Raw genomic sequence first — 24,340 nt, forward strand, 5'->3', positions numbered from 1 at the left:
TTCTTCCTCCCCCCCCCCCCCGCAGCCCCCGTTAACTCGGTCACCACCTCTCCCCCCCACCCTGAGACACTCTCTCTCTCGATTCTCTTACGCGGCTCTTCCTCCTCCTCCACCACCACCACCTCGCCCCGAGGACGATCAGCTGACTGGCGAACTGTCAGTCGTGTGCCGCGTGTCGTGGGTCCGTGTGAATATATACAAACCAGGCGCGCGCGCGCGCGCTCCAAACAGAGAGAGAGAGAGAGAGAGAGAGAGAGAGAGATCGACCACGCACGTGGTGGCGGCGATGATGGTGGTGGGGCGGTAGCAGCAGCAGCAGCAGCAACAGCAGCAGCACCACCACCACCACCACCACCACCAACAGCAGCAACATCACCACCAGAAACACAAAGTCGAACCGTGGTGCCCTCGCTCGCTTCCTCGTGCACCGCAATGTTTCTCCGCGCACCGGCACCGTATCGCCGTTTTGGCGGGATAGCGTTCAGACACGTGGACCTGCAGCCGCGACAGTAGGGGGGAGGGTCCGACTCGTTGATCGGTGCGCATTATTGCGCGTAGAGGGACTTAATATGGCTCGCGCCTCGCCGACATCGCCATTTTGGTTCACGGCTCGCTGGGGGGTGTCATCCTTTTAACGCAATTCTCCTAGATATTGTTTAGCCAAGTTCGCAAGGTGTACTGAACAGGTGTTACAATTGAGTGTTTCAATTTACTCGTACGTATACAATTTCAGTAAACAATTTATATTCCTTTATTTTTTTCTTGTCTGCCAACAAGAAATCTCGATAATTCCAAATTCAAAGTTTTTTCAGGTAGCTGCTTTTTAATTTAAACTCTTTTTCATAGTCTCTAGTGCTACCTGTACGAACATAAAAATATGTATTAATAACTTAATGATAATATTAATTAGTCACAATAATCTCTTCGAACCGATTCACACTGTCGATATTAATCATTGGAAAAATAGCATTAGTTTGTTGAATAGTAAAACGTAATATAGCTACAATGCATACTGAATTTCCGTACGATGTTTTATTATAATAAAAAATATAATAAAAAATGTATGGTTAGCTTTTCGAATTAAATTAACATTAATAACTCTGTTTATGTTCAAAAATTAAATAAGACGCTTTATGTTACATAGAAAAAGAGATTTAACTATATATAATTAATATAGAAGCGTCATAAATACATTTACATGTTTACTTTAATCACATAAATTAATAAATAATTTACTTTTAGAAGCTAGTTAAAATAATTTTAACATTTTAATTTATACATTAACAAATGTTAAGATAACGGAATTTTGTGTGGAAATATATGAATGTTTTGTAGTATATTTTGCGGTATTTACGAACTGTTTTATAAATCAACAAGTTGCTCAGTAATATCGCTATGTGTTATATTAGTTTATTGTAATATAACTCAATTATATAATAATATTAATATGTAGTTATAAAATGCCAAAGAAAAGTTCTTTTTTTTGTATGTTATTTTCAAACGGCAGTATATGGTATGGTCAGTTTCTATAAAAAACTTATTCATCCGACGAGAAAGTTCGGGAGAAAGTAAGACGCTTTTCTGAATTTTATCTTTGGAACTTTGAAAGCTTTTCCTCTTGATTTATGTCCAAATATATGTGATTTGTATTTCAAAGTATACTGCTTTAACGATTTATGAAACTAGTTTTAAAAAATGTTTATTATCTAGAAACATTTAGAAATAATAAATATAGTATATTGATTAAATTAATATACAAATTTGAAAATGGATATATTGTTTACCCAGTTAGTAATAAAGATAAAACATTAATATATTATTTCTTATGTTATTCAAAAGTTAATATAATATTCCAGCACATCGATAATATGTTTATAAAAAATATATATATATATATATATATATATATATATAAATATTAACTTATTAATTAATACTTTTTATACATTACGCATTCTTACAGCAAATCTATCTATTGCTAAATATAAACATTGAATGAACTATAAGATGCACATTGCAAATACAATTGTTCAAATCTTAATGCATTATTTGTATATCTTTATGTGTACGTACATATTAGCTCATAGCAATTGTCATTGATTACATAATATTGATTACAAAATATTATTGTTCTACCGGTTCGAGTAATTCAACACATTTTTTATAACAATGTTACAATACTTTCATCCAGTACCTTTAACGTGTCATTCGGTACAAGCGATTGCATGCATACAACTTTTTCAATTTTTATTATGGAGATCGGTTATCTAACCGAATGAAGGAAGATTTTCATACTCCATCCATCATACCATTTCCATTCTATCACACGAATCGATCCAAGATCCTCAATAGCTATGCCAACTTTGCATTCATGAATAAGTTTCTCAAATTGTAATTGATATGACAAACCGGTTGAGTATTTGGATTGTCCTCTTACCGACAACCAGGTACTCATTCCACAGATGCAGCATGACACTTTCAACTCCTTATTAATGTTGAACCAGATTAAAAAAGCTAATTGACGCGCTTGTTATTAATGTATTTGTTATCTCGCTCTTACGAGTACCACGTGCTTACCGGCGAATAAACCGGGAAAAATAATGCTGTAACGCGCACGCGTCCTCAATCGCGTTTAAAGATTCGAATATGCGCGCGTGCGCTAGCCTATCATCTCTCCCCCCTCTCCTCCTATATATATATATATATATATATATATATATATATATATATCGCTTGCCACATACGTATAGGCTTGAAATACAGTATTAAGAGGGAGGAGGTTGAGAGGAAAATGTGGCCCTGTCCTATCATAATGTGCTTAGTTTGATCAGTGAACACGTGCGCACGCGACATACACAAAACAAGTAAGTGCATCGAGAGTACTGAGAGAGCGGAGTCAGAATTCACCACGTGGTCTCACATAGTATTAGTAGTAGTAATGATGATGAGGTCATGATGGCGGTGGTAGGAAAGGAGAAAAATCGACTATATAATATCACTATATAGTTCATTTGGGTGCAATATGAACGCGCGAGCACGTGGATTAGAAGCTGAGATTAGTACGCATGCGCGCGCGATACACATGTGCGTTGCCTGCTAGGCTCTTCTCAAGGTCGTGCAAAGTCGCGTGACCGGCGCTGGGGGCATGGAGGGGGGAGGCCCAGCGTCGTCAGATTTTCCGCCTTCGAAAAGTCTTGTCGTCTGCTCTTTTGGAGTGCGGCGGTATCCGCCGGTAGTGTGGGGTAAGCATGTCGTTGACACCGATGTTCGCCGGTCTCGTAGCCTTAGCTCTAATTCGCCATCTCGATTCTCAGACGGAAAGGAGCAGTAATGCGCCGCCTCATTGGTAATATAATGATAATTTTGTGAGGCTTTTTCAGACCTTGACGGTCGCCATTGGACACTTAAGAGCTTTGAAGTCTATTATAGTTGATATGCGGATCGGCGAGACGGAGAACCTAAAGTACCTAATGATTTTCTTAATATTCGAATTAAATATAATTCGACGTGTATGTGTTTTTTTTAATCTTTGCCTTCATTGGAATTTCAACCATGTAAAAAGATCCATTACGTTCAACGGTTTTTTTTGTATATTTTCAACTCGTCCGTATTCTTCAAAATAAATAAAAATATTTATATAAATTTCTTAAAATTTAAAGTACTAAATAAAAAAAAGAGGGAAAAATAATTAATAGACAAACGTTTAAAATATACCAATACAAATATTGTTGGTTACTTCATAACAATGGCTATTTTTAAATAATTATGTGTGTGTATATATATATAATTCAACACGATTAACACTTAACATTTATTGAAATAAAGATAAAGATCTATTATATTTCAATTTTAAAGTAAAGCATAGTGATCTATTTCAGACTATTAAGGAGATACATTTTATTACTTTTATTACTTATGTTAAGTATAAGTTATTATTTAATACGTGAATTTAAGCTTTGATCAAATTCATTTTTTTTTCTGTTCTTTAGGTATTTTTCTTATAAGTATATAAAACGAGTAAGGTAAATTTTTTTTATTTATTAAAATAATAAATTTTATATAAACATTTTGCTAAAAGTTTTTTCTTTAAATCGTTCATTTTACTAAATAATGGATTAGAGCGAGTCTGCAATATTATTCGTTATGTATTAACTTGGCTATTCAAATTTTTGATAAAATAACAAAATTATCTCTAAATCTAAATAATAAAACAAGGTATTTATCACATTTACAATGAAATATTAGCAAAAGCAATTAGCTTTCAAATATGTAAAAACTGATGTTATATAGTAATATAGATAAATTTTGAATATAAAAATAATATATATGTTTTCGTTCTTAATTATACTGTTATATTAATAATTTTTTAAAGAATATATGGCGTACTCATAATAATAATTTAACTAATTACGAGAAGTCAAATTGGTTACGTTTATTTTACTAATTTTTATTCTAGAATAAATCTTGACCGATTAATCAATACCGATTGTTCATTAAAATATAATAAAATATAGTATAAAGATTGTTGCTTTGTTTTTAAAGTGAACAAAAACATCATATACATAGATCATTTGCTTTATAATAATTTGTTTATTTTTAGATTACCATTCTGTATGTGTTGAATTATGTAGAATATAGTAAACACAAAAATTAAAATTTACAAACGAAGTTTTTGTTTAAGCAAATCTCTATAAAATGGCTTTACATACTGATATTTTTAACTGGTAAATAATTAACAAATAAATATTTTCATTTAATACATTGTCAAATAATTTTGTTGTCTTATAAGCATAAAATCCATTGACAAAGTATATATTTTTTTTATATTATAAACTAGCAATGAATAATAAATTAAATATATAATCAATATCTTCATTAATATTATTACAATATTAGTTGAAATTGTTGCGAAGTATTTGATTTTAGATGTTTTTTCATTTGTTTTCATTTTTAAGAATAATGCAGTTAGTGTTTGAACATTAGTCTACAATTTTTTAATTATTGAGAATAATTATCAATATAGAGTTTAATATTTTGTCGTATTATTAAATTTTACATAAAATAACTGATTTACTAATTTAACATTTGAGCAAATCAATGAACTTAAGGTATATTTAATTTTATTATCTTAATATTAAGTAACCTTTCAACGTACACATTATTTTTTGCTTTTTAATCAAATTTTACGATCACATTTTACGGATAAAATTTTGTTCAATTTTTCTCCCGTACTTACCGAACCCATGAGAATATAAAAATATCTCGAGTCTCATGTCTTCGTTCAATAATCGAAATCATAAGAATTATAACGTTAAAATCGAGCTACATTTTACTTAACATAACTAAAGCCAATTAATGTATGACAATTGAAATTTGTAAAACAAATTCTTAAAAAATGTATCTGCTCTTATCAACATTTACATGCACAGTAAAAGTATAATCGACCATGAAGAGCACTGTAGCAATTTGTCCTAATTGACATTAGGTTTGCATTAAATTGGATATCGCAAGTGAAATTTAATAAGCGGCTGAAAGTAGCGTTTAAATGGATTCCTAAACGTTGGTAATGCAGCAGTAGAGTGGCTCATGAAGTAGCCCAAGAAACTTTGTGTATAGGCGCCTACGTAAGCTGCTCATTTTAGAAGCGAAATTGAATTCGATCGCTCAAAGTTCATGACTGTGTGCTCTCTTTCTCTCTTTTTCTCTCCCGTCCTCCCTCTCACCCTTCAATTCCTCTCTCCTTTTTCACTTTTCATTTCCTTCGCTCAATGCGTCTCGCGATGGTGCGTGGCGCGTCCGAGAATAGCCCCTGCTCGCGAGAAAAGACGCGGGGACGCACGCGCGGGCTCCCGTCCAGAGATCACTGACCCACTATCCCCGTCTCATTCGTTTATATTTAGGCCCTTTTCGACGCGTCTTTTTTTCATTATAAGTCGCGCGTTGTCGCTTTATGGCGCGAGCTTCGCGAAATATCCGCGTCTACGCCTGCTCCATCGCGCTCTTCACTCCCCCGTCGAAGCTCGGACAATGCTCCTCCTTACCCAACAATCGGAGTGTCTTTCAATTTTCTTCGGTTATATAAGGCAGGATTGCATAATGAAGGAAAATACGAGAAATTCGGAATGCCGCGTAGTTGACAACGATAGGAGGGTGGGGGAGGGTGGTGGTGGTGTAAATTGAGCTGTACAGACTCGATGAGATTTTTACAGATATTAAATAATTGTTCAATCTCAATCTTATTACGATTTCGTGCACTATAAATAACTCTTTATTTTATTGCTTACGTCAGAATGAATATGTAGGGATTAGTTCGTTACACTATTGTACTGTTAAATAATGGACTTAAAGTAATGGAACTATAACACAAAGCGTGTATTTGTATAAATATCGAGAACTACGTTGTCACGATGTCCATTACTTAAAATAAATAGCATGTCTTACGTACGATCAATGATTAAATGTCTCGTAGTTAGGGCTTAGTCTAGTACAATAGCACTCGGATCTCTTCTTTTTTTTTTTTATCAGAAATTAAACATTTTTATTCGTGACATTTCAGAGAAAATTTAATTTTTAATTTTAATTCAATTTTTCGTATATTTTAGAAATTCGTACATTGTTAATTGTGGTAAGACGTTTGGCGTATTGGTAATATACGAGCACCGAATGTTCAAACATTGTATATATTATTAAAATAAATAAGAAAAATAGATTTAATAAAATGAATAATTATTTTATTAAGAAAAATTGACTGTTATTAATTGGGCATATTAAAGAAACTATTAAAGAAATTTATCGAATTTGTTTTCAGGTGTATTTCAAGTTAAATGGGTTTTGAAAGCGTATTAATCGATTAAAATATTAATCGAATATTGTTACGTAAATAGATAACGATTGTTACGTGGCTCCATAACTTTGAGATTGAAAAATTCACCTTCGCCTAAGTTACAAATAATGGCAAAAACCTAAGTTCGGATTCCCTCGCATAAGTTAAAATTTTGTCTCTAGAGACGACCGTAGTTGACGGGTTGTGGGTTGGAGGAAACTTCAACTTTACCATTACGTATACATGTGTATAAAAGCATTAACGAAGAGGGGAAGAAGGTAGAAATGAATATACGAGTTCGCACCGTAAAGTCTCCAAGCCTGGAAATAACTTCACTGTCGATGGTACTACTCACGCTTTACGTACACATCCACATACACAGTTACAATTTTAGAGCTTTTTTTCCCTCTTTCCGCATATACATTATTCTACCGCAGCCGTAAAAATTTTTTATCTGGTTAACAAAGATGATATATTTATTCATACATTGGAAATGTAGCAATAAATTTTGCGCTTTGATTATATAAAAGTTATGCGAGCTCGCATTGAGATTCATATCGGCGAGATAAGATAGGCAAGTGTCATTATAACTGTATACTGGAATATTCAGGCTTTGTACAACTTTCTAAAATTTGCTTGGTTATCAGAAGCATCGAATTAAATCGTTGATTGTTTTTAATGTCTAATTTATCAAAGCCTTCTTTCACATACTTATGAATTTATTGACATTCTTGTTAAAATTCGTGCTATGCGATTGTTATATAGATTTTTATGTACGTGTCGGTAAATTTATTTATCTTGAGTTTTGATTTATAGGCTGATAAAAATAAGAGAATGTAAATTAAAGAAAATAATGATACAGAATTGTATTTATCTATCGTAAACTACATACATGAAAGATTAAAAGGAAATATATATATATATATATATATATATATATATACTCTAAAATAGCATTTTATTATTATTCGTGTATTATTGTGCTATTAATTGTTAGCATAATAATTATAATAATATCGCTATTAACAAGAATTTGAATGTTAAAAATTTAATTCGAACCAGAGCCGGTTAAATCTTCTTTTATTAGCTAGATGTTTTTAATTCAAGTGTAAATTACAAATCTTAATCGTCATTCAATTTTCAAAGACATCGAATATTTACAAATGTAGATGACGTCATTAGAACTAATACTACATGCAGGAAGAGTATTTGCGTGCATTGGCATACTCGTTACAATCGCATGGATAAGTAACGATAATATACTGAGCATTCATGGTAAAAATAAAACAATGTACAACATCGATTTAAAAACGAGCGTGCATCTTAAATATGATGCTCGGTATATTATTGTAAAAAAAAAAAATAATAAAAAAAAATAGGCGTTTATATATCGGTTGGGATATATTATATGAACATAGTGAGCGATTCATCACATTATTCACATACGAGAGTATAGACGACTCTCTCGTTCGATTATCACACACAAGCCAAGGTATTTAAAAATAACACTTAGGTCTCCTTTGACACGCACAGCATCGTTTGAGAAAGCACTACTCGCACGCGGTTTGCGCTCGGGAGGCCGTTTCATTCCACGAAAAATTTCACAGCTTCGTCTGTGGCTCTTCGTCCGCTTTTTTTTCAGATGTTTGCTCTCGGATACCTCTTGTCCCGCTCGTTGATGTTATCGGCAAGAATTCCCCTCGAGGGCGCCTCCGTTCAGCGTAAGCAAGCAACCGTGTGCGTGCGTGCGTGCGTGCGCGCGTGTTTATGCCTATGTGAGAGCGTACGAGCGCGTAGCGGTGGGGATGGCGCGAGAGTTAGAGAGAAAAGTGAGGGAGGGAGAGTAGAGAGTAGAAAAAGAGCCGAGTCGTAAAATGTACGCGACCGCCGACGCCACCCCTTCCCCCATCGTGTTCGAGAATTCGCAGAAAAATTTGCGCGATAGCCGTAGGACCTGGATATCGTAAATCGTATTCAATTTCACCAGCGCAGGCCTCTTTCCTATACCCGGAATACGGGTTGCGGGCGTGGCAGAGTCCGCTAATACGGTCGCGCAAATATCAAAACACGGCGCATTATTTAAAACGAATGTAAGTGGATATTAGAATGTAGAGAATGTACGCACGTTGCGCCAACAACGGATTTTATTGTTCCAACGGTTTTAAGATAGACGTGATTGGATGTTTGACCAACGAGATTCCAAAAAGACCGCGCGGGCTACATTATATGGCCTATATATTGCAAATTTGATTTCGCTAATGTATCACACGTAGATTGTCATAGCAATTTTTTTCGCAACAATCGCGATTTTTAATTATTTCGCGATTTTTACGCAACAATTATGCCCGCAATTAAGGGAATAGCAATTATTTATTAATCATCTTAATTTATGGACTCTTTCTAATTTAATGCTTGTCATCCTATTAAGTATTAGATTAAGATTTTAATGCAGATTCATGTAATTTATTATTTGAATGCAACTGCAAGATTATAATGCAACTCTTACTTAATTCATATAATCGTAAGTGATATACCGAAGTGTATTGCACTACTATGTGCAGATTTTTATTCAACTCTTTTATTCAATTTACTCACATTCTATATACTATTACCTGTTTTACTTTTTTATTATAAAAATTTTATTATTTTCATTTTTTTTCCATTATTATTATTGTTCATTCAGATTATAGATAAATGATGATAAATGCTTTTAATTCATACGTAACAACAGATCTCATTTGAAAAATAATAAATTATGAAACGTTATAGGTGGCATATTTTGATATCCTTATAATATAAACGACTTGCAAGCAAGTTGATTTTATTTATGAGAATATTGAATTGTGTTTTAAAATACACTTTGAGTCACTAAAAGTATAAAATATGTAGGAGACAATGTAATTTCTTGCTCGAAGAATGTTTATTCTTCCAACAAATTAATTGGAAATTTAAAATCTGTTATTTGTAACTTAACGGTTGAGTCATATTTTGTATGTACAATTGAATTACAAGTAAATAATATCATTGAAACTATTTTATGAAAATGTAGACCTTCGTATCTTTAATTAAAAATAAAAATATATACATAGCGTTGTGATTTAATGGGTTATTCAGTTCGAAATGAATTGGTCATTGTTAATAACGCAACATTTATTAGGAAAAATTTCGCTTTTTATTAAAATTTTGAAGTATTGAAAATGGAGTATTTCATGGGAAATTAAATCACAGAGAAAAGGAAAAAGCAATGCAACGGTTTCATTGGTTATATTTTTGACTTATCGATAATGTTCGTTCCGAGTTCGATTACAATCTTTGAAAGTTTCATTTCCCCATATCCCTTGTTTTACATTGAAACGAAGACAAAAATCCTACTGCCATATGCGCAGACTGCAGTCATAATTATTAAGAGTGTTATTTAATTCTCTTACTCGCATATTGTTCTTTCCTAATGCACTCGTTTATTTTAATATTTTTTCTCTTTTTCGTGTTGCAGGTGAACTCAAAGAATGAGTGGGCGTGGCTCTGCGAGGAGTTCCATCTGCCCAGCGGCTGCGTCAATAGCGGCGTTGGCCTCAAACAAATTTATCTTCGGTGAGTAGTAGATTATAACGACTATATATTTTGCATTGGAAGCGTCATACGTATACTTAAACGCGTCTGAAAATGATTGCAAAAAAACTAGACGGATTTTTGCTCCTCAGTTTTTACATACGAGTTTTGTCTTTTTGAGTATATAAACCGAGAGGGTTGTTGTGTTAAATGTAAAAACTTAATTTTAAGAAATTGAACAGATCATTGGTTGGTCATGCAGACTGATATTAGCATTAAATGTTAAATAGCCCAGAAGAAGATGTTTAAATTACGTTATTATTAAATTAATATTTTACATACAAATCCAACTTATTTTGGCAACGCTCAGAATGGCGTTAAAATAAAATTACATTGTCGTATTATAACATATATCTTGTATTTAAATTTATTACAAGTTTCAACATACTTTTACAGGTATATAAATAAAAATTTGGTAAATAGAAATGTTTTATCTATTTTATGTTATTATTCTTTTTTTTTTATTATTTATTTTATTTTTTTTTTTATTTTATTGTTTATTACATAAATAACGTTACAATCTGTTTTTATTATGCATTTAAATTGAAGTTATAAATAATGTCCTTTAACTCCATTTTTGTTTATAATGTTTATAAATAAAATAATAAAATAATAAATAACAATGCTCAGTTTAATTAACTTTATTGTACAAAGAGAAATATAAATAAAATTGTTTGTATAACAAAAATTTCAAATTTTATTCGATTCTATTTTCGACTTCTCTCAAATATTCTAAAATTCTTTATTGTTTACAAGTGTTATAGCATATTTTGAAAAATTACAACTTTATTTAAATCTAGTTTTACAAATCCATTAATCTGTTTGCATGCACTTGTGAATTACTCACATAGGAAGTTAGAAATAATGTCAAGGAAATTCGTTAATTGAATCCGACGATTATAACTCATCAGTATGATCGTTATATTTTATTTTTCTTCTAAACAAAAAAAAAAAAAAAAAAAACATAAGTTTATTATTTAACGGTAAAATATTTTGTTGCTGCTTATTTATACTTTAACATAGGTCGATTATATTTTTATACCAATAATTGATTTATAAATATTATAATATTATTATTGTATTTACAAAATATTTTATTAACTCTAAAGAATGAAATATAAAAAATAATGTTTAAAATAATAAAAACATTACGTTATAATTGTATCATAAACATGTAAAATTCAATTAGAGATGTAGCAGAAATGGATTCCATTCCACCAATCTGCTTGTTTTATTTATATAACTTCCTTGTACTTACATAATTAATGCTTGTAAATCGCTGCACTTGGAGAATTCTCTCAGATGCAATTTTACTCACAATTATTATATTATTAATAAATATCGTAATGAAAAAATGTTATTCACGTGACCATTTGGAAATTGCACATACACAATTTTAAGCATCTTAAATATTATTACACGTAAATTGTAAATAAAAACACACGTGTAAAACGAAGTGTAAACAGCAATATTTATCAATATTATACAATACAAATTAGTTCTCTTTCCTAAACAATCGTCGCTTTCGTTCCAATTGCACTTGATTAAAGCTAATTTCAACGGAGCTTGTGTATACTGAAACAACATTTCATATCAATAATGCCCAAGGATAAAGTTCTAATAACAATGATGTTAGCAATAAACTACAGCTCCCCGATAGCCTCGAATGAACAGTTTAACGATAGAGCTAAAAACATTGGGACCGAGAGGATTTCTCACGCATTCGCCTTTAATGAGTCGCGAAGCCCACGGCCCCAATCACCCACGCACTTTCTCTCCCATTCACTCTCGCTCCCTCTAATTTCTGATGCCCTTGATATTCTTTCGCCTATTCGTCCCCACTTCCGCGGTCGATTATCTTGCACCTCGTCTACCGTCGCTGCCCTTGATCCTAGGGGCCGCATCATGTCCCACCTCGCCCTGTCCCCACCTCGCTGCTACGGTGGCGACTCCTCGTCTCCGTTGTGCGCGGCCGGCGATGCCGCCACGTGCTGCAGGACCAATCGCTTCCTCTTCGGCCCCTCGCTAGTGGCGATTGCGCTACGAGAGTAGCCGATTGTCATGGCTTGTTGGAGCTGGGAATGATCGAGAGAGTCGGTTATTTTTGTTAATAAATTCGAATAGGCTCGAGCTGATTTCATTAAGCAGAACGTCTATGTCGAATTTTTAATGAGATTTACCATTACGGGCAATGGAATATTTGAATTTTAGTCGAAATCAATTTATCGGTAGGTCAAGCTTACAATCGACCCATATTGTATTTATGATTATAACTATGCGACGTCATTGCCTATTACAAAAGTCAATAGGATACGGTTCTTAATTTATTGTAAGCGGTTGTTGTTTAGACACATATTAATTCATCGGTTGATAAGGTTGTAATTTGTCATCAGATAATTTATAATCGTTTTACTTAATTTACTGATATTTATGCTCAAACAATTAATTGATAAAGCACGAATTTCTCCACTACTAACTGCACGAATATATGTAATTTTATTAGTAAAATGCTGTTTTGAATGCGGTTTTGAAAATGAGTCGTCTATCATCAGTTGAGGTCGAGTGTACTAATATTAAACCACTTTTCGAGATATCCTATTATTTGATCGTTCGATCAATAATTATCATAATGAAGGTCTAACCATTTAATGATTATTCAACAAACTAATTACCACTTGGAGTAAATTAATATTTGTAATTAATTACAAATGCCTAATGAACTTGTAATGCTCGCAACGTGTTTCATCGTCGCTTTAACAGTGCTTAAAACATGCATTTGGAGCAAAATTGAGTTTCAGTTAGCTCTCAACGTAATTATTGGGAGCATTTTTATTAATTTTTGTCGCGCGCGCTGTTACCGTTTATACATATTAATTTTATAATGATTTCTAAACGACTCATACGTACATCATACGACAATCGACAATCGACAATTTCTATTCCATTTTCGTTTGCGTAAACGCATTGTAAGATTTGACCATAATATTACGAAGAATTTGCATAAGTACGGCTTACCATCTACAACGCATTCCTCTTATCTTTGTATTACTTACCGCGATGCTAGCCGTGTTATTTAACAAAATACGGCTTTGCTTCTCGGACATCTAAATGCTCTTCCTTTTACAAATCGTAAATCTTTGACCGGCCCTCGGAGTTTTTATAGGTTTTATGCAGGTATGTGGCTCTCGAGACGTAATTGCAGTTCGGGGCACCGATATTTCGTTGGGACTTTTCTTGTGGTGGAAAGGGCTGATTGTGCGAAGGCCATCGAGTTCTAACTACACATGCTTGTCGCATGCCTCGAACGATCTTCGGTTTCTTCTGCGAAACCATAAGGGCCGACTTAATATCGATTAGAGATACGTAAAACTTCTAATTTATCTATTGGCACGAACGAAGGGAGTTTTTTCTTCTTCCTTTTTTTTTTTTTTTTTCTTTTTAACTTGGTAAATAATAAAATTCTCCATCGAGAATTCGCTAATAATAATAGACAAGGAGTGTTGATTAACGCATTCGTACGCTTCAATATGTTCATTTACTTTAACGGATGATTTTTCATCCATTTTATAATAATTATTATTGATCGCAATAATCGTAGGGATAAATAATAAGCGCTTGAATGTAGAAAATATTTTTATCGCACTAGGATGCTGAATTCCTTTGTTCTTTCATTCGTGTTTCATTCAATTGTAATAGCTGAGGAATAAGATGACTTTTCAATACCTAAGCATAGTATCCCATTATCTGTCTATTGTCTTTTGCTTTTTATTTTCTACAATTAATTAATCAAGGCTTCAAAAGCGAGAAATTTTCCGCACAAGCGCAAGATAAAATAAAGTCACAGAAACTTATCACGAAACGATTCACAAGGTAGTTAGTGGTCAATTTTTGCAAAATATTTTCATTCAACTACCTTCCTAATATTGATCGAAGATTATTTTATTATTATTTATGTTATCAGCGAAATTAATCTATATTTATTTATCTTGCTGCAGGTATTTAGATAGATACGAAAAGGTACACTTTCTGGGTGAGGATGGTCATCAAGGGGACGACGATGATGAAGACTCGAGGCATCGAAAATGGAACGCCAGGTCTCTTCATTCCGTACCATTGACCTACAATCATCATCAACACAACATTGCCGGTTAGTTTAAAATCATTAAAAGCATAAAGAAGATATTAATTACATTATTGTTTTTGTTTTTGTTTTTGTTTGAAAACTGAATATCTATTGTATCTATCAATGTAATTTGTAAGTTAGTTCAACTATCAATGCAAACGACTGATTTTTTTTTCATTAAAAAAAAAAAAAAAAAAAATCATTTATCACATAAAATAAATTTTTAATTGAAATTTCAGATAATATTTTTAAGAATATTAAAACAGTTATGTTATGTAGCGTCTAATTCGTGCTTCTACTTAAACATTGACAAATAAAATATTACTTAAAAATACTTAAAAAAATTAATATATTTACAACAATAACTCATATTGCTTTGTGTTAAACAGGTGGTGTCAGTTTCTTGCATAAAATTCTTTAATAACAAACAGATTCGCTTTAAAATATCATAATGATAAATGTATAGTATAATTATTTGTACTAAAGTGCAATTACAATGAAGTCAATTTTCTAGTTTGCATTTACAGTTGGAACTGCTAAATATAAAAAGTTGAACGAGATATAAACAGAATATTATTAAAATTTTTAAAGCCGATATTAAACTTATTGGCTTTCCTTAAAAAAAAAAAACAAAAAAAAAAAATAGTGTATAAAGTATGGGTAAATATTTGTTCTTTTTTCTTTTTCAATAACATTAACGAGTATAATATTTGCTGCTATTAACTATTTTTAAACGACTGCGAAAGCAAATTGCCTGATGATTTAAAAGTGTTAAATGACAGGGTGAAGTATAAAAAAATCTCTACATTAGCAACGAAGATTACATAACTGTATAAAATACTTGTATCATAACTTTTTATTTTCATCTCTCAATCATTTAGTTTTTACAATTTAAATTATAATTCTTATCAGCTCGCGAAAAGTAATTATAAAAAATGAAAATTGAAATGTGTAAAATATAAAATATAAATATAATATATAATATCAAATATAAATAATATAAATAATATAAAAATGTAGAATGTTTCAATGTTCATCACACACGGTTGTCAGTGTGTCATTGGAATTCAATAGTCCTTAATATTTGTATAATGTATAACAGCGGGCGCTCTTCAATTTTTCCTTTACTTTGCATACGGAATGCACAAAGTAATTGGAGGCTCACGATCCGATGCTTGACAGGATTTGAAAAGGAAAAAAAAAAAAGAAGAAAAAAGTTGCATGCAATGATATGTAAGCCGATCGCCCATGGCGAGGCACACACGATCAATACGGAAATTCTCTTGGCGACATAAAAACAACGCTTAGGAGAACGAACCCGAAAATCCGGCATGTAATCGTCCGACGACTGGAATATCCAGTCGGCGAATCAGCAACACTCGTTGTAGATGTATCTCCGGACGTCGAAAAATGGCGTAACGCCATTGAGGATGATCGAGCGTACCCCCCGAAGACGAAAAGTGGGAGCAAATGCATAATGTAGGAGGAGATAACGCGCGATATATATGTTTGCAGTGGTGGTGGAACGAGGATGAGGAGGGAGGAGCGTTATAGACAGAAGCTGCCGCGCACGGCAGATATGTGATGTACGTTGATGTGCCGATATGTATGTATGATATTATGGCTGCGATAGGGCGTACACGAGTATATGCATGTCGACATGGACGATTCCAGGTCAAGCGCTCGGGACGTACAATCCACAATCATTTTCATAATTCTAGTTGTTATATTAATAGCGTCATGGCTGTTTGAATAATTTCGATTACTTATTGCCTGTTGTCACATCTTAATGCATCCGATTCTTATCCGAGCGTTTGTAATTTATAATTTTTACATAAATTCATTTGACGTTGGCCCTAATTTTACGTATCGTGCCCTTTCATTCTAATAATGAATGATTTAATTCTAATAATTGAATCTAATAATGGTTAAATTTAATATTCAAAATTCAAAATTCAAAATTATTTCAACAGCTTCCCGTTAAATTCCGTGCACCATTTGGCTCACGCATAAACTGTACAGCGGAGATAATTTTTGCGAAAAAAAAAATCTGAAATTTATCATTCCAGTTTGTTTTGGATATAAGTAAAAGACACGGATCCTTATAAACATCTAGCAATGATTTATTTGACCTGGAATCATCCACATACGTAAACCACGCACGCATATATAGCTGTTAGAGCACGGGTCTATATTCGCGGCGCATGCGTCTCGCGGATCAATCTTCCTCGCTGCTCTTTCTCGTTCTTTGTCTGTTTCTCACTCTCTCTCTCTCTCTCTCTCTCTCTCTCTCTCTCTCTCTCTCTTTGTGTCTCTGTCTCTTTCATTTTCACCCAGCGCCATTCGGGAAGATCCGTCTACGACGTCGACGCGTCGGAGTCGACGTCTATACGGATTCAATGCGACGCGTGCGTAAGCGCGCCTACATGTGTGCGCGGCGTCAAACGCAGGCGCCAAGATTCGACCCCTTCCAATCGTCAAAATCCAAGCGAAAAAAAAGAAAGAAGAATAAAAGGAGAGAGAGACAGAGAGAGAGAGAGAGAGAGAGAGAGCAGTGTGGAACTCACGGACGGATAAAGTTCTGTAACTAGGCTTTCCCGGGATCCTCGAAACGGTTTCCCGTGCGCATGCAATGTTCTTTCGTCTCCCCTTAATTCTATTCCGCCGACCGGATAAACTATTGCTCTCTGTCTCCCTTCCTTTCCATCCGTTTGCCTAGATTCGCCTCTCTTTCACGTTCTCATTATCTCGTAAGAAAGGTATACCAATATTTCTGATCCCTACGTCTCTGCCGAGTTTCATTTTTTTATTTAATGCAATGAATACGTCGACTTATTGAAAGTCATAAAATTTTAATTATTATAAACTCCAGTGTTTGAAGTTCAATATACTTGTTAATAACAATTACATATTTTTTTTATCGTATTTTTTTATTTGATGACAATTTAATGGTTGGTATAGAACTAACCGACTCGACGATTAATAAACATTTAACGCGATATAAATAATAATTTTGAAACGCTCTAAAATTAAACAATTCGTACAAAAATAAAAATTATAAAATTTTGGTAATAAAAATGTTTCAAGCCTCTGTCCAAACCGATATTCAAGTAAATGTTATTTTTCGTTCGCACAATGTTCTCTTGAGATCTTATAATTTTTATTTGGAACATTTGTTTAAACTTTTGACATACGAATATGTTGATTAAAAAAGTGGTATTATTAAATGGCAAGTCTTTGTAATGTCAGTCTTTAGTAAAAACTATTTGTTCCGGAATACTTTTCAGAATCCTAACGCTTATCTCTCTCTCTCTCTCTCTCTCTCTCTCTCTCTCTCTCTCTCCCCACATAATAGATTGTCTAGATTTAATAATCATAGCGATAAATTTGTTTTGCTCAAGTTTTAAATAAATATAAGCTTTTTATAATTTAAGCGTGACTTTATTAAAGATCACGGCTAATAGAGATTGTAGGGCGTAAATCGTTCTGGCCATTATTTTAAAATTCAGGCAAATCGTTGAATTCGATCCACCATTAATGTCAATGTCGTATGTGACAATTACTATTGAAACATCAGCGAAGTGCATTAATTTCACTCTAAATTATTAATATTAATATTTGATATTTCGATGGAGCATTGAACGAAGATGGGTAGAAGTTTGTGCGATCATGAACGTTTACATAAAAATCACGAGACAGTTAATATCATGTTTAAAATGGTCGAGCCTCCGCTTGGAATAAGTACAGCTATCCTTGAAAATACAGACACTCGATTTGAAATTTCGAAATCAAGCCAACTAATCAACGTTCCAATTTCGTTTCACCTAACGGAAACAATGATATTCTGACTCATTGTATTTTCTCTGCCCCCGTGCACTTTCTTATACCTTATCGGCATTAGATTTGACTAAAAGTAGGATAATACGCCCGCTCGAGTATGCGCGACGGCAACGCAGCTCGAGCACGAAAAACATATCAAAGATAAAGAAAGCAAGGTTCAACGCTCACATGCTGCCTTCCTTCCATGGGAGAGCGAGACGGAGCTGGGGAACTGCAGGTAGGCAATGAAAGAAAGGCAACCTCGGGACTGGAGAGATCGATGTAGCGAAGGAGGAAGTCACGGGTTGAAGAAAGACCGCGAGCCACCGCCACCACCACCGTCACCGCCGCCGTCACCGCTGCCGTTGCCGCTGCTATTGCTGCCGCCGCAGGAGAGCGGAACGTCAACAAGTGCGAAAAGAGTTGAAACGAGAAAAAGAGACGGAACTACAGCGAGAAAGCCACAATCAATAAGCGTTTGCGGGGGATTCGCTGTTGCCCGGCTTTCATCTCTTTCACTCCTTTCCCCTCTCCTTTTTCGCCCCCTTTTCCTCTCTCTCTCTCACTCTCTCTCTCTCTCTCTCTCTCTCTCTTTTCTCTCTCGACAACACTGGTTTGCTTACAAGCGCTTAAACACTTTTATCCTTTTTGTTTTCTCTCATTGTCTTTGTTCCTTTTCTTTTTCCATCCTTTAGACATACATTCTTCTATATCCTCTGTCTTTCTTTGCCTCTTACATTTACTTGCTTATTCTCTTTTCATTTTTTTCTTTCATCCATTAAAAGTTTTTACTTATACTCTCCTTCCCTATCCTCCGATTTCTCATAATTCCCTCCTTTTTCTTTCCATGACCTTTTGTCGTCTATACACCAATATTTCTGTGGTTTATCGTGTTTTTCTGCTCCCTCTCTCACTGTCTCTCTCTCTCTCTCTCTCTCTCTCTTCCCCTTCCCCCTCTCAATCTCTCTCAAACTCTCTCGAACTCTCTGCCTTTTCCTCTTTTACATTTCCATTCTGCTTTGACGAAAGTCTTTGTCTTATTTTCATTTTCATTTTTATTCCCTTCTGATGTTCTTTCTCCTATTTTCTCTAAAAGAAATTTTTTATGATAGCATATTATTTCCCTCTATATTTTCTCGTTAATTTTCTTTAGGCCTTATTCGCATCTTGTGTTGTGTTGCTTAATGACGTCACTGTCCGTCGCTATTTAAAAATTTTTTTCATTATTTTACAAGTTTTATTCATTTTTAAACTTCCACTGAGACATTTTATTAAAGTTACGAATTCTCATGTTGCGATGAAAATCAAAATCCCTGATTACGAAATTTATCTGTCATAGTTTCTGAGATATGCCGTATAATAATAGCAAGTGTGAAAATTTTAATAGATGTAAATTATTTTTACAAAAAGATGAGAAATGTTGAATTAGCTACATTCAATTAGCTATTGAAAACGCATACTCTTGCATAAAACAAATCTTTATTAAAGAATAAAATTCTCAGTAAATTTTTATTCAAGTGTTCGAAATATAAAAAGAAAGAAATATTGCGTTTGTCATGAAAGCACCTCTCGTCGTATTTTGCGAAAGTATTTTTAAGATAATTTTATGACTCATAAGAATAATTAAAAAACAAAGTATAATAAAAATAATGATAATAATATAACAAGTTCCATCATACGGGATAAATTTCTGACTGAAAAGTCGTGGTTGAAAAATTAGTCTGTCGAACGCGATAACTAATCAAGACGCAAGCCTAAATCTTGGAAGCAGTTACTCTTGTAATTAGAGTATTTCCGCAATGCAAAGAAAGATGTCCGTCTGGTAATTAGCACCTAAAGAGAAATCTCGCTCGCGAGATAGATATCCTGACCTGACTTAGATCAATGCGCATAATCTCGTTCTCTCTTTCGGAAATGGGAAAGCCATTTCTCTCTTCTTCAATTCACGAACATATAATCGACAACTGATCAATCGGATTCGACGGGGCCGTTCCTTTGATTGCGAATTCCCGCGTCAAATCGCCGGAACGAGATTGAGATCCATAGTATCTCGCCTGGGTCGCGACTTCCCCATCGTTTCACTCACTCCCTGTACTTCCAGTATCCTCTCGAGCTCATCGTGTTTCATTTTTTTTTTTCTCGTTGGTACTTCTTATGCCGACACGCATCGTTGCCACTCGCACACACGCACATGAATAGTATCACGCGCCTGCGCACACTACCACGCCCGCGACTATGCCAGATTTTTTATTAACCCTTACACTGCTAACTTGATCAAATTTCCTTACCTTACAATTATTAATTGTCTCTAAATATCTCGTGATAATATTAATTATGTGCTTATTTATCAACGTTCTTTTACCCCATATCAATATTGTGAAGTAATCGTGATTTTTAATAAAGATTTGTGCGAGACACTTATAAGCGTCATTTTACATCTTCAAATTGAAAAATCGAACGATAATTGATTTGAATGGTATTTTCATTGTTTCTAATTAACAGTTGAGTACTATTAAAAAAAAAATAATGCAAATTTTTAGATACCTTGTGATGTGACTACATAAGTCTACAAAATCCGTAATTACTTATAAATTGCTTGATTTTATATATGGACACTTACGTACTTTAATAGATAGAATTTAAGATTTTCGGCAACATTTGAGCAAGGAGTTAATTTATTTTACTGTCTAATACTTTCTTATACATCGTGTCTTGAAGTAGTTCTAAGTTTTTCATTTTTCATATGCGTGATAATATTATCGATAAAAGTCAACTACAACTATTCGACCTATGGCACGCTGTTCAAAATTTAACTGAAACGCAATGAAAAATATTTCAGCTTAGACAAAATATTGAAATGGAAATGGTCAGTTGCCGCTCCGGTGTTTATCGTATACTTAAAAAATAAAATTTTAAAAATTCGTTGTGACTCTTGAAGCGAATTAGCTCCCTTTTAATTTACGAATGGCATAAAGAATGAAATGGCGCTAAATTTACACCAATTTATATTTTCCTCCTTTTTAAGTTTAAAATTACGTCCCTCTTTTACTTGGCTTGCCATCTCTCAGCAGCCAGCGTCAGTTATGCGAAATCGACTCATCCATCCACCCCATGAATAGCAAATCTATTCGCAAGGGAAATCCACTCGGCTTGTAGAGTGGAAGCTTCGAACTTGGCAAAACATCGATCGCCCTTTAACCTCGCGAACGGTGGCCAGAGAAGTTTTATGTAGCTCGTTGTTTTCTTATTTATTATCAGCTCCCATTCGCAGGATCCCTTGCGAACGCAGCCAATCCAGGGCCGAAGATATCGAAGGGCAGGTATTGGAATAATACGTCTTTATACGAATAACGCGTAGTGTGACGCGTCAATTTGATATTATGCGAAGAGAGAGAGAGAGAGAGAGAGAGAGAGAGAGAGTGAGTGAGTGAAGGAGAAAACGGAAGGGAAAGATGGTGGACGGAAGAGAAGGATAGTGGATGAGTGCGTGAATGTATGAGGACGAGAAAAAAGGAGAAAAGGAGAGAGAGAGAGAGAGAGAGAGAGAGAGAGACGATAGTGCTCGAGTTCGTCTGCATTATCGCATTACAAAATCGATATAGCTGCGGGGTTGAGCGGCTCGCACCATTGAGAGGAGTCATTGCTTATACGCGCGTATGTAGCATTATATGCGTGGCCATAAAAGGCACGCGCGCGCGCGCGCGTATTGTCGCACCGCACGACTGATAAGCGATTAACGGCCCGTACTACGTCAATAACCCTTATTTATACTTGGATACGTGTATGCCTTGCCTTCTATACACTTCTTTTGCTGCTTTTTTTCATATCGTACGATCGTATGGCTTTTCGTTTTAACCGCAGCTGCTTAGCGCATGCTTGTGTTGGGTTATGAATTGGGCGGAGAGGAGTAGAAACGGGTGGTGGCACAATCGACGAGTCTCGTGCGAACTAGGAATTTTCTTATTAAAATTTCTCTGCTAATAATCGGCGGCTAGCTTTATGGCGTTACGACATTTACTGCTGGTAATTGAGCGATTTTTATTTATGCCTCGCCCAAGATAAAATGTAAAATAAGTCATGAGCCGCTGATAAAAATGATGTTTTAGTATAAAGGCGGATGTATTATGCCGCTATCGCTTTGCATTTTTATCAAACAATTAATGTGTAATTGCACCCCAATGAAAACAAAAATACTTTAATTTATATGAAACATGAAGAATATGACATTAATATTCGTAATTGGTTGAGCAATCGCTTCACTATCAGCATTAAATAATTATGTTGAAGCGAAGGGAATATCCAAATGTTAGTTTAATATTTGAAGAAAAGGAGGGAATGTCGTTCTCTATTTATTCACTCTCACATAATTTTAATGCGTATTGTTCTAACGCGTTTTAATAATCAATCTATCCTTAAACAATTTGTAATTTTTCGCTCTTTAATGTATATATATATATATATATATATATTATGCTTGGAGTGAATAATATATGGAAAAAAAATCTTTATTCAATTCAATAATTTAATAAGCTTTCAAATCAATTGCGCGAAGCATCGAGTTTATCATTGTTGCACTATATAATGGTGATGTTGTTATAAGCTTAATACAAACAAAGACTAAATTAATTGATTTTTTTATTAAAGAAGGCTCTAATATAATGTATTTTCAAAGTTTTTTTGTAAATTTTTTCAAATAATATATGAAAGCTTAAGAAGCTTAAATGGTTTAATAAGAAAATAAATGAATGCCTTATAATTGCTAGATAAATTTCATTTGATTCGATTTATGGCGGACCGTCAACGTTTTTAGTTCTAACAAAAATTAGTTATGTATAATAAAAGTAACATTTTTACAATATAAATCTTATAATTCTTATTGTTGTCGTTGACAATAATTCTTATGTTACAAATACAAGGCGTTAAGAATTCAAATAAGTAGAAAGTTGAAATTAAGTGATATATACTTATCAGAATTGCCCGTACTTTTTCAAACTCTAAGATAACGTAAAGACTATGTGCCCTTTTATCTAAGCGGCGCAATTATGTCGAACGGGAAAAGGCCAAATCGATCAATTGTCGTTAACAAAGAGCCACTGCCTCATTTTGCCGACAAATACCAAGACCAATAATTTTATAACCAATTGACCCTTCGCTCGATAGTCGATCGCAAATCCAATTTCTCACGATTGTCGTTTGCTTTCAGAGTCGCTGCGCGAGTACAATGGCCTGTCGGCGGACCTCTACAAGCCCTCGAACTACGACAAGCTCGCGCTCTCGCTGCTCTCGCCCCTGCCGAACGAGCAGGACTTCGCCATAAACGTCTGCACCTTCCTCTCGAACGAGGGCAAGCACACGCTGAGGCTAGACAAGTATCCCCGGCTGGTGAATCACCTGCTCGCTCACGCGGGCGTCTTCGACTCGACCGGCACGCGGCAACTCTTCATCGAGGTGTACTCGCGCGTGCGCAACTACTCCATTAATTCCTTCTGGCAGGACGTGCTCGACGCCCAGGACGTCCTCGACCTCACCGACGAGCGGATTTTCATCAAGAAGCCCGTCGTCGCTGGCAACAAACGCATCATCAGGCGCCGCCAAGAGAAGGAGAGACAACGGAGTCAGCAGTTGATGCCAGCCGACGACAATCCCTCCCCCATAGCGCTCGACAGCGTGAGTACCATCGCTAACGCCCCCACCCGCATGCCGGCTACCCACTTCTTCTTTCTTATCTGTCCTCCCCACTCGACTACCTTACGTTGAACATAATTTTTGCCGCGGATCGATAAACTCTGCGTTTTTTTACTTCCCTCGTGGGTGTTATGAAGCGCGTGTCGAAGTTTCCTTTAGCTCCTCTTCTCCGCAAACCTTATTGGTAATGTAACTTAATACACGCGTTCGCTTGCTCCACCTAAGCTCCCATCCACAAGCACTTGGGGAAGAGAACGCTAGACCCAGCTTTTTATTTAAAC

At 34.6% G+C, this 24,340-nt stretch overlaps 1 protein-coding gene across 1 annotated transcript in view; it reads left to right on the top strand.

The window, feature by feature from the left end:
- Bap170 (Brahma associated protein 170kD) overlaps positions 1–24,340 on the top strand; it is a 73,607-nt gene that overhangs the window by 31,931 nt on the left and 17,336 nt on the right. Inside the window, exons 3-5 of the mRNA XM_011496932.1 lie at positions 10,317–10,414; positions 14,428–14,579; positions 23,578–24,041. Of these exons, the coding sequence (XP_011495234.1) occupies positions 10,317–10,414; positions 14,428–14,579; positions 23,578–24,041 (714 nt within the window). The remainder of the gene's footprint in view (positions 1–10,316; positions 10,415–14,427; positions 14,580–23,577; positions 24,042–24,340) is intronic.

The sequence above is a fragment of the Ceratosolen solmsi genome, unplaced genomic scaffold (assembly GCF_000503995.2).
Source record: "Ceratosolen solmsi marchali unplaced genomic scaffold, CerSol_1.0 scaffold13, whole genome shotgun sequence".
Classification (NCBI taxonomy): Eukaryota; Metazoa; Arthropoda; class Insecta; order Hymenoptera; family Agaonidae; genus Ceratosolen; species Ceratosolen solmsi.